The sequence below is a fragment of the Camelina sativa genome, chromosome 18, assembly GCF_030686135.1.
Source record: "Camelina sativa cultivar CO46 ecotype springtype chromosome 18, ASM3068613v1".
Taxonomy (NCBI): Eukaryota; Viridiplantae; Streptophyta; class Magnoliopsida; order Brassicales; family Brassicaceae; genus Camelina; species Camelina sativa.
The window spans coordinates 237,965-250,149 of record NC_141897.1 but is presented as its reverse complement, the minus strand read 5'-3'; the positions used below and the strand labels follow the sequence as shown (position 1 = coordinate 250,149).

Sequence of the window (12,185 nt, the reverse complement as noted above, 5' to 3'; positions counted from 1 at the left end):
CCTCTTTCTCAGTCAAGGGCTTCTCTTCAGAGAAATCATTCTCTTTCTTAGCTGAATCTGACTCTTGCATTGAATCTTTTACCAAAACCACTTCATAATCAGAATTTTGTATCGGAGGGCTTCGAGGATTGATGTTTCCAAACCGAACATACAATCATGACTTGAAATCTTTCCAGTTTGTGAAAGATGCATGCTTAAACCAACTCAAAGCATCTCCTTCCAAGTGCGACGACACCAAATGCATCTTCTCCACATCATTATTTTGAGAAAAACAAAAGAATCTTTCAACCTTCGAAATCCAAATACACGGATAAACTCCACTGAAAACAGGTATTTCGGCTTGCTTGACCAAACCATCTCCATAGCCCATCATCTACGTTGATTCACCCTTGCTCAAAAGTGAATTATCTTTCTGATGTTCCATTGATATGTTGAGCCCTGAATCAGAAACGTTTACCTGCGGTGATGACAGAATCGTGTTTGCAATTGCAGTGTGTTCCCCTTCCAGTGATTGCCTTTCAAAACACAAATCCACGTCGCTATGCGTTTCTTTCTTCTTCTCTGAAACTTCAATCGGTTTCTCCGCAACAGTCTTTGCTATGTGTAGTTTTGCATAAGATTGTTGTTGAGACAATCACTTCATCTGAAAAAAGCGTTGGAACTCCTCCCAACTTCGTTCTCGCTCCAATTCAAAGGCGATTCTCTCAAGATCGCCATAGGTACCAAAAGCACATAACAATGATCCTTTCATCGCGTGCCAACTCTCGTAAGGTCTCCCCGATTCAACATCACGAACAAACTCTTCTGCGTCGCCTTCGATGAAGCCATTCGCAAAGTGTAATCTCTCAAAATCTGTGTAATCTCCCCAACACAAAGCAAGTCTCCATCCAATCAAGCCAAGGACGCAAATCAGATCTCTCCACATCTATTCAACCTGATTGTGACTATCATCCTTCAAATCTCCACCTTAGTCATGATTAGATACCTTACCTTGGTGGATCCTCGTATCAAAACACGGATACCTGTTCTTCCGTCCAGTTGGACTGCCTCAGTTCTTTGAGACCCGAAGCATCTGTAGTGCTTCTTAAAACTTGTTGACAGGTAAAACCTTTGTGAAGATATCTGCAGGGTTATACTCTGTAGGTACCTTCAATACTGAAATCTGACCTTTTGAAATTAGATCCTTGACGAAGTGGTACATAACATCAATATGTTTCATCCTCTCGTGGAAGACAACATTCTTAGCCAATGATATGGCACTCTACGAATCACAATCAATCTCCACACAGCCTTGTGGAAACCCAAGTTCTCCTGACAAACCTCTCAGCCAAACTGCCTCTTTCACTACTTTAGGTAACGCCATATACTCAGCCTCAGTAGAAGACAATGACGCAACCTTCTGTAGAGTTGATTTCCAACTGATAGCATTTCCTCCAACAATGAAAACCATCTCGCTGGTTGATCTTTGATTGTATATTTTACCTGCATAGTCTGAATCGCAATATCCTCTTACCCTAAACTAACCATTATTCATGTAACAAAGACTTGTTCCTATAGATCCCCTTATGTATCTCAGAATCCAATTGACAGCTTGCTAGTGATCCTTGACCGGATTGCTCATAAACCTGCTAACCAAACCCACTGGATAAGCTAAGTCCGGTCTAGTTGTAACGCTCCGAACGCCACCTCTTAGTGGACCCTATGTCTAATCCCAGTTCATGGGCCCACCTTACTTAACGGGCCTCACGTCCTCTCACTAGGCCCGTGAGCCCATCTATATCCAATGGTCGGTTTTCTATGTCCGGGAGGCTTTAAAGACTTGTTACCGTCCCTACAACTCACAACAAGATCTTTCCATGTTTTTTATCCTCACTCGCACAGTTCCGACAATCAATTCCCGGAAGGTCAGCCATCCTAAGACTACTCCAGCTCAAGCACGCTTAACTCTAGAGTTCTCTCAGGACCCTTGACCTAAAGAATAAGTGCACTTTGGTGACATAGGTGGCCATATCAATTCTTTTAAATCTCTCCGCAAGTCTCTGAAACCGGGGTGTCACAATTCACCCCCACTAACAGATCGCAACGTCCTTGTTGCGCACCAAGACCGTCACCCCCGGCGGTGTGAGCCTACTCGACTCCACACTCATCTGGGTTTGGCTCTGATACCACTTGTATCGCCCCGACCGCCACCTCTTAGTGGGCCCCATGTCCAATCCCAGTCCATGGGCCCACCTTTCTGAATGGGCCGCACGTCCTCTCACTAGGCCTGTGAGCCCATCATAATTCGACGGTCGGTTTGCTACGTCTGGGAGGCTTTAAAGACTTTTTACCGTCCCTACAAGTCACCACAAGATCTTTCCCTGTGTTTTTTCCTCACTCGCACAGTTCCGACAATCATTTCCCGGAAGGTCACCTCCTAAGACTACTCCAGCTCAAGCACGCTTAACTCTAGAGTTCTCTCAGGACCATTAACCGAAAAGATAAGTGCACTTTGGTGACATAAGTGGCCAAATCAATTCTTTTAAATCTCTCTGCAAGTCTCTGAAACCGGGGTGTCACACTAATGCCTACCATTAAGGCATTAAGTAAATGATGCTCCCAACTGCACTCTAATAAGGAACCCTTTTCATAAACTCTCTCTGTTCAGCCAACTCATGATCATTCACAGCCTTTAACTTGAAATGAGCTCCCATAGGCGTGTCAATTGCCTTTGACTGATCCATTCTGAAATTTTCAAGAACCTTCATCAGATAGCTTTCCTGAGATAGCTTGAGACGTCCATTTGCTCTATCTCAAGAAATATCCATACCAAGGATTTTCTTAGCATATCTCAAATCCTTCATCTCAAACTCTGTGTTTAATAGCGTCTTCAAACTCTGAACTTCGCCTTTGTCAACATACGTTATTAAAATATCTTCTATATATAGCAATAAGTAGACGTATGTACCCTTGTTTCTTTGTGATGTAGCGTAATATTTGGATAACTCCAAATATTTTATGACTTTTTATTATAATTTAGATAATTTCCTTTTAATTATTTTAGGGTTTTCTAGAGTGTTTAGATTTATTATAAATAGCCGTTGTAGGTTTTGTATAATGGGTAATTATTGACTATTGAATAAACAAGTTTTCGAGAGATTTTTCTAAAGCTTAGAGAGGAGGACTCTCAACCCTAAGAGCTTATCTTAAAGCCCTACAAGGAGGACTTGCAAAACCTCGTCGATATCGTTCCGATCTCGGCCCTATGCTTATTGCTTCTTCGTCAAGTTACGACGTTCTAAGCAAGATCCGTTCGTGAATCCGAGTTCTCCTGGAGATCTAGCGTCCTCATCCGTTATTAAGCTTCCGCTCTCTATCAGTTGGTATCAGATTCATTACGTTCTTGGTGGTTTGATTTCCTTCTGACGATGTTCCCAAATTATAAGGTGGATATTCCCGAGTTCCATGGTGGATTTTCTAGTGATTTATTACTAGATTGGCTGGTGGATGTTGAAGAGATTTTGGAGTTTCAACGCGTTTCAGATGATCTATTTGTTTCGATTGTGGTTAAACAATTTCGAGGACAAGCCGCATCATGGTGGCAACAAGTGAAGACCACACGCAAGAGAGATGGCAAAAACCCTATTAAATCTTGGGATAAAATTAAGCAGAAGTTATGGGTTCACTTTTTACCTCATCATTACCATAGTTTGGTGTATAATCGTTTGCAAAATTTGAAACAACAAACACGTTTGGTGGATTCCAAAGGGAGTTGTTGACACTTTCAAGGCAACGATAAACTCGTTCATGGTATCTACCGTGATGACAATGATTTTTCTCCTATGGTGTATATTACAGATCCTACCGTGATATTTGTTTGTTGCTTGTTTAACATTAGAATCTCAGTTGCTTGCGTGCATAGCCAAGTAGATGGGAGGATTGTTTCACTGAGTGTTTATGACAATACTCATGCATCTTAATTTGTGCTTGTGGTGCATGTAAAGGCATAGTGTGATCGTGGAATCTAGGCAATGAAGAGGAGAATATTCTAGTGACTCGATTGGTTGTTGTTTGGCTCCTGTTAGGTTGCTAGAGTTGAGTTCTTAGAATGTTATCTAGGATTGCTGGTTCTTGGTTTATGTTGGAATGGTTTATTGTTTTAGTGGTTATGGAATTAATACTTGTTATTTGTTCATTGGTTTAATGGTATCGTTTGGTTATTTCCGCTCTTTGGTTTGAATGTAGTTAGATGGTTAGTGAGTATGAGATCACTAGATTATTATTATTAGATTAAAAAAACGGGTTGATCGTTTTATCATTATACAAAACTTTGTTCATTTTTGATCGCGAAATGTGTGAAGTCTATCGATAAATTTAGACAAGTGTCAAGAATATTCAGAAGAAAAAACTAACAATTTTTTATTTATGATGTTGGCATGTGTCAATTTATCAAGCTGATATTAAGTTGAAACATGTCAAAAAATAAATATTTATTTTTATGTTATATATTCTTAAAAATATTCTATATGAGATTACAACATGTTATAAAAGATAGTGACATGTGTAATGATTTAAATTAAAATATTATAGATCCGCGATGATTTAAATATAATTTCTCTATGTTTTTATTTGCATTTGATTTTTAGTTAAGGATATGAACCACCAATATTTGTTTATTATTTTTTTCTATTTCCAATTTTCTTATGTTGTAGTATGTTTAGATTTCACTTTAATTAGTTCAATTTAATTTTTTACTTGTCAGTTCAGTTTTATTTTTAATATCTGTTACCCGGCTCTTACCCGTCTCGAAAAAAGGTACCTATAACCTTAGGGTGGAGTGAAGAGTTTTATATTTATATTATTCGTGAGTTAGGGATGAGTATCAAATATTAATTTAGTTTCTAATACATGTTCTGTTACTCGTCACTTTACCCGTTTTGTTATCCGACCCATAAATACCCTTAAATATTTTGTATTATTATTATTTATTATTAATTTATAACTATATTATAGAGTTAAAGTTGAAGCCGAAGAGCTTGGGGGTTCTATCTGTTGGGTTCCGAAAATTTGAGGACTAAAAATGAATAAAATTAATTCAATGGGCCCAAAAATAAATAGAAATGGTTCTATTTTTAACACTTTTGGAATCGCCTATATGTCTGTATGTGTCAATCTGTGAGTGGTAGAGTTTTTTTCACAAAAATGAAATTTTTTTTTTGTTCTTTCTCTTTCTCTTCTTCGATTTTTCATCTTCTATCTCTCTCTCGTCGCTGGTGGCAAAACAATCGAAGATTTCAGTCTGTATTTGTCAGTGGAGAGAGAATTGAGTGTGAAATTGGGCCCTCTCTAAGTTTTTGTTCCACCGGTTCATCATTCCCACCGGCGCTAGTCACCATTGTCGACAACGGTTCACCAAATTGATGAAACCCTAAACTTGAAGTCGGAGAGTTTTTCGTCCAAGGAAGCTCCAATAACTTTCTCCTGGTACGAATCTCTTTCCCTTTTACTGTGTATATTGTGATAAACTATTGTCTTTTGATTCGAAATTAGGGTTCTGTGATTTTAGAAAATTTAAGGTTCTTTTATGCAAGTCTCAGATTGTTTCTCTGTTTTTGCTTTTGATGAGTTATGGACTTCATATTTTTATGAGCTATGAACTATCTTTAACCTAGCATTGTTTCTAATCTCCATTCATGTTTCATTTTATATTCAAGACTCTTGTTGCCACTTCTATTTTATACTCTTGTTGCCACTTCTATTTTAATGGCAAAGGATCTTTTAGCAATACTAGTTTCAACTGTTGATTTTGAATCGGCGTTTAGCACAAGTAGTCGAATACTTGATCCTTTTTGAAGCTCTCTCACACCAATGATAGTTGAAGCACTCATTTGCACTCAAGATTGGATTCGGTATGATTATCCACAAGTTTCTTCAGAGGAAAAACCAATGGAAAAGCTTGGGACTCTAGAAGATGGTAAAATATTTAATCTTCGAGCTTTAATCAATGAATCTTCATATTTCTTTATACACTAACAAGTTATTTTTTGTTTGTAGAGTTTCGCACTTTCCCCCAAGGAGTTAGTATTTCTTTGGAAGATGAGTGGATTTCACTTCATTAAACACGAATGAAGAAGGTATTGTTGTAAACCTCATACTTTTTATGTGAAGAGATGTTATTTGTATATTTGTTCATGATATTGATCTTTTGTATTACGCTTTTGTTTATGTAAAGAAAGAAAATAGAAGTTGTTAGGAAATTACGCGGCAGCTTACGGAAAAATGGCTTTGCAACATGAAATTATAAGCTTTTCTTTTTAAAGTTTGTAATTTTATAATTTTTGAAACTATATGTTGCTTACTGTAACGCCCCGACTGCCACCTCTTAGTGAGCCCCTTGTCCAATCCCAGTCCATGGGCCCACTTTCCTTAATGGGCCTCACGTCTTCTCACTGGACCCGTGAGCCCATCAATATTCGACGGCCGGTTTGCTATGTGCAAGAGTTTTTAAAGACTTGTTTACCGTCCCTACAAATTGTGTCTTGTGCTCACTCGCACAGTTTCAACAATCACTTTCCGGAATGTCACCCATCCTGAGACTACTCCAACTCAAGCATGCTTAACTTTGGAGTTCTCTCATGACCCTTGACCGAAAAGATAAGTGTACTTTGGTGACATAGATGATCAAATCAATTCTTTTAAATCTCTTCGAATGTCTCTGAAACCGGGGTGTCACATTTCACCCCCACTAACAGATCACAACATCCTCGTTGCGCACCAAGACCGTCACCCCGATGGTGTGAACCCACTCGACTCCACACTCGTCTAGTTTGGCTCTGATACCACTTGTAATGCCCCGACCGCCACCTTTTAGTGGACCCCTTTTCCAATCCCAGTCCATGGGCCCACTTCCTTAATGGGTCTCACGTCCTCTTACTGGGCTTATGAGCCCATCCATAATCGATGGCCGGTTTCCTACGTCTGGGGGTTTTATAGACTTGTTACCATCCCTACAAATTACCACATGATCATTTCCTGTGTTTTTTCCTCACTCGCACAGTTCCGACAGTCACTTCCCTAAAGGTCACTCATCCTGAGACTACTCCAACTTAAGTACACTTAACTCTGGAGTTTTCTCATGATCTTTGACCGAAAAGATAAGTGCAATTTGGTGACATAGGTGACCAAATCAATTATTTTAAATTTTTCTGAATGTACATGAAACCGAGGTGTCACAAATTCTGAATTACCTAAGAAAGTTTTTTCTAAACCTAGCTCTTTTTCCAATCCTTTTATAACCGGTTTTATTTTCTTTACTGTTTTTTACTTATAATCAATTTTTTAGCTTAATTAATTACTGATAATCTACTACAAGAATATCGAGTATTTATAGCATAAGAAGATAACGTTGTAAGTGTTTATGCTATGATTGACTTAGCCATAATTTTATATAGCGTGTGCTTTTTTGTGAACGCTATCAATATGTTGGGCAGATTTAAAAATTGATATGCCTCAAAATATTTGCTTTTATAATAGCAGGAGTACAAATAAAACGTTATGTTATTATCGAGCGCCTAAACAAATTTTATGTGCCCGCTTCTGAAAAAAAATCAAAAAAAAAAATAGATAAAATAATGTTTTGGTTCTTAATTTTTTCTAAGGAAAAACAGATCTCACTTTACACTTTCTCACAAAGAAATCGGTGGAAATCTCAATCTCTCTCTCGAAATCTCACTTCCCCTTTCGAAAACTCACTCTTCTGTCTCAACGTTTGTGTCGTCCTTTTGACAGATCCAGTTCTACCATCTCTCTCTCTGGTAAGATCCCTATGAACAAAATCATAAGATCCAATTCATATTTGCCTAATCTTACCTATGTCAATAGATCCAATTCGTCTCCTTTATTCTACTTATTCTCCTCGTTTCTTCACCTCTTTCCTCATCTTATTTTTCTCATTTTTTCAGATCTATTTGTTTCCAGATCTCGTTGCGGTTTAGTCTCTACCGGCGAACCAATGGAAGAAGATATGGCAAGAGATGTTTTCCTATGGATCTCCTTCGTCATGTCGTCTTTGCCTGCGTGGCTCCGTCACCATCCTAGATCTGTCACTGTTTCGACATCTTAGTTGGTGAGTTTGTTCATAATTCTTAGGGTTCACCGATTTGTGTTTGTCATTCATATTTGTCATTCATATACTTATGATTTTGTTTATTCTTTGTGTTGTAGTTTTCCTAATTTGATTTAAGGATGGTTTTGGGAAATTTTTTTCCGTCGGAGCGTTGGGCGATCTTAGGCTTCTCGATGGTGGAAGGGAGGAGCGATATGGTGAGGATTGACACAACAGATCGTGAAGACTGTTTTAGATCTATTTGAGGTGAAGTCAGATTCGAGGTTAGGGTTTAATCTTTCTACTAGTTTGGGTGTAGTTATCATGCGGAAGTCTTCTTCTTGTCTTATTTTGATTATCTAAGAAGCTAAGTTGTATCTTCCATTGATGTTTTTTTTCGTTTTCTGTCGGGATTGAGGTTTCTAAGTACTTTGAAACTATTACTCCTGAAGACAAGCCATAGTGGATTCATTGGTGAGTTATTAAATGAGAAACTCAGATTGCTTAAGTTTGTTTTCTTATAAGTTTCTCTTCTATAAGTTTTTTTCAGTTGATTTAACTTTGTGCCATGTTTATGTCAAGTATCATGTTGTATTAACTAGTCTTTGTTTGCAGATTTCAAAGTAAGCAAAGAAGGAACTAGGTGCCAAATACTGGATTGGTTTTCAAAGGAAGAGGTTGTGGTGGGGGAAGGTCTCATACTGATCTGAACTTGTGGTGTTCTTCTCTATGGTACACGTTAGTCTAAATTTTCTTTAGTCTCTCATATCTTCAGGCTCTTTAATTTCTGATGTGTTCATATATGGTTATTGGGGCAGTAGGTGGTTTAAAGAACACAAGACATGTTGAAGTTGATTACGTGATGATATCAAAGAAGTTTCAAAGATTAGAGGTCCAAGAGTGTGGAAAATTCATGGAGTTTACAAGAGTTTTCTGAACTTATTTTCTAATATGTACTTTTACTTTGTAATGATATTTTGTACCATTGTTTTATATAAATATAATAAAATTTTGGCATTTTTCTGTTTAGTTTGTCAAATTATCCAAAAACTAATAAAGTATTGTGGTAAATTGTAATTTCTATAAAATTTGGTGTAACAATTAATAGCAAAGTATAATTGCTATTGTTGATTATAACGAATGAATAGAAAAAAATGCTATATTTTATTAAGAAACGATAACAATGCCAAAACCGCTATCAAAAGTGATGGATCTTTTATAATAGATAGTGTTTTTTGGACGCAACGAAATGTCAATATTCCTGTATTGATCTATTGTGTGATTTTGAGTCTTTGTTGATTTGACCATAAAATACTACATCAATTTCTTAATCTGAAGAATAGCTCTAGGAATAAGTTGAGGATATCATGTATGCAAGTTTCTTTTACTCTTGCTTTTATATGCTTATGCATTAAAAAACTAATTAATCAACACTATAGACGATACAACATGCAGAAACCCGTAGATACCCTAAAAAAGAGGAAGATCACATAAGGCGACAGGCGTGGACGTTGTCGTCATTGAAAAAGTTGCTCACTTTGTCGTCGCCACGGTTCGTAACATGGATATGACCATGACGGTCGCTAAGATTGTAGCCATGGCGATAGTAGTTGTAGCTCTCCCTGAACTCACGGGTGGTATCTTTGAAGTAATGGTCGGAGGAAGTGAAGTAGCGAGGCATGTCCGGGTACGGCCAGAACTCGGCTCGCTTACCAGCTCTTCTCACCGCCTTGAGCACCTTCTTCCTCTCCACGTACCCAACCACCGTTACTCTCTCCATCTCCAGGTTCACCTCCACCGAGTCCACCCCTTCACCACAACCAACACAACGCCCGTTTAGTTACTATTTTGATATTGACAATGTTACTTCATCTTTTATATATATATAGGATGCATGTTTTAGCAATTTTTCTTTCTATATTATAAAATTTCTAGAAAATATAAAGTAATTATTCTATGACCATAATTTATACTATACAGTATTACATAATGTTTTTTATTAATCGTGTATTTAAGGGAAACATCTAATAGAAGAAAAAGTAATAGCTAATAAGTTATTTTTTAATAGAACATTAGATTATAATGACATTACCTCTCAGCTTGTAAATGGCATGCTTGACCACCCTCTCGCATCCACTGCAGCACATCCTTACTTTCAGGTCTATCGTCTGTTAGCACCATTCATATATTACAAACTAATAAGTACTAATATATGTGATCAAAGAAATTAAATAGTGTAATTACATGAACAATTATTTAAACGACCAACTCCCTGCTGAATCAGCCAGAGGATATTTATAATCATAGCAACATCCACTAGTGAGACAAACTTATGACACTTCGTTTCAGTTTTGTCCGATTCCCATTAACGAATCAATCAAAATCAAAAAGTAAAATTTATACAGCCAAAGGAAAAGTATTCTTTTTGCGAGAATCTGATTTGCCAAGTTTTTTTTTCTTGTCTAGCCGTTTTCCTTATAAACGATAGATTAAAATAGTTAAGGAGATTAGCTATCGTGTTTGAAAATTTAATATACATATGTTTAGTTAAAACAACTTAGTTGGTGATAAAAAAGTAAATCTATACATATGTTTAGTTAAAACAACTTAATTGATTTGCCAAGTTTTTTTTTTCTTATCTAGCCGTTTTCCTTAATTGGTTAAAACAACATAGCTACATGCCTACATAGAGCTCCTCTACCAAATACCATGCATCACCACAAACTAAACAAATTCATACCTCTCTTTCCCTAAAAGCAAAATCAGTTGCACTCTTCGTTTCAGTAAGCATATATCAGAAAAAGAACGCTTTGAAAGATATAGGCATATAGTTACCATATTAATCATGAAAATCTAACTGTGATCATAGGGTCAACTTGAGACTAAACTATATATATACATGAAAATTGTGGTTGATAAAAAGAGGTAAGAAAAGAGAATACCTGTAAAGAAAGTGGGTGAGCCATTGGCGTGGTGTGGTAATAGTTGAGGTGGCTCAGACTTTTGAGATTTGGCTTCCTGTGTGGATAGCGAAGGAACAAACAGTATGTGATGGTGGATATGAAGGAGCGCAAACCCATTTCTCTGCTTGGACGCTCTCTCTATATTTATACGTACGTACTAACTCACTTTGCTAGATAGAGAGATGATTAATAGTCAGGAAACTTACAAAGGAACCAATAAATATAGAAACAAAATGAATGCATGGAGAGGGGTTTTAAACAAATGATAAGATTATACACAAACGGGAGATATGCCTTTGGAATCACTTACCTTTGTAAGAAGTTGTGATCTCTACTTTACCCTCCCAAAAAATAGAAAAGATGTGATCTCTAAGGTAATATTTATTTTGTATATTCCAAAGTCATTTACTTGTAGATATGTGACTCAACACGTATAATGAGTTTTATATGCAAGGCAAGTTGATGAAGATATATGATGAGTTGGCGAACTATTTTGGATATCATATAGTAACATTTGTCATAATTAAAGTTTCTTTAAGTAATAATTTATTGAAAAGCGTTAGTCTTGAGTCAAGACATAGTGTGATGGTATCAAATTTTTTTTTCTTTTCACTGATGGTATCAAATGTTTAAAAAATGCAATTCTAAAGAAATGTAGCTCTATATTTTTAGCAAGAGGCATATAATCAAATCAAAAGAATATAATTTTCCTGGTTTTAAGGCTTAATTAATCATCTCTAATAAAGTGGCCGTAACCGCATTATCCAGTGCACATTGCTATAAATAAGATTATAGTAAATATATTAAGTAAGTTATATAAAATAGAAACTTTTTTTAAATTAAGTTGTTCAGAATATATATAGATGAATAAAGCTATGTTTTAAAATAAAAATAATGTAATAGAAAATTAAAGTACTGATATATGCAAAAAAATTATTTTGTCATGAAGAATCTTCATTGGTTTGTAATTTCGATCACCATGTCTTGTCGCTTACCTGCATTCAACATCCTGGATTTCACAGCTCATGTTCTAGGAGAAAGTATATATAATATGATTGATGATGTTTTCTTCTAATCACTCCAAGAATTGAAACAGATGAAACGATATTCCGAGATTAGTGGTGTAACGACTTTGTCTT

The 12,185-nt window shown here is 36.5% G+C and overlaps 1 protein-coding gene and 1 long non-coding RNA gene across 9 annotated transcripts; one reads left to right on the top strand and one right to left on the bottom strand.

The window, feature by feature from the left end:
- Positions 1-7,396: 7,396 nt before the first annotated feature.
- On the top strand, positions 7,397-9,100 carry LOC104760112 (uncharacterized). Of its 7 annotated transcripts, none has more exons than XR_015589107.1 (6): positions 7,397-7,793; positions 7,957-8,104; positions 8,203-8,367; positions 8,502-8,557; positions 8,699-8,815; positions 8,905-9,100. It is a non-coding gene; the product is annotated as an uncharacterized LOC104760112 (long non-coding RNA). The 7 variants fall into 7 exon arrangements; XR_015589105.1 differs by having other exon boundaries at positions 8,902-9,100; XR_015589106.1 differs by having other exon boundaries at positions 7,453-7,793; positions 7,941-8,104; positions 8,699-8,821; positions 8,902-9,100.
- A 282-nt stretch (positions 9,101-9,382) lies between these two features.
- Positions 9,383-11,591, bottom strand: LOC104760111 (heavy metal-associated isoprenylated plant protein 30). 2 transcript variants are annotated; one of them, XM_010482961.3, is made up of 4 exons: positions 11,357-11,591; positions 11,026-11,216; positions 10,176-10,251; positions 9,383-9,892 (listed from the first exon to the last, which is right to left on the bottom strand). In XM_010482961.3, exons 2-4 carry the CDS (start codon positions 11,161-11,163, stop codon positions 9,570-9,572), a joined length of 537 nt encoding a protein of 178 aa, XP_010481263.1. In that variant the 5' UTR covers positions 11,164-11,216; positions 11,357-11,591; the 3' UTR covers positions 9,383-9,569. The 2 variants fall into 2 exon arrangements, with proteins under 2 accessions (XP_010481263.1, XP_087355792.1); XM_087499666.1 differs by lacking the exon at positions 11,357-11,591 and having other exon boundaries at positions 11,026-11,283.
- Positions 11,592-12,185: the final 594 nt, after the last annotated feature.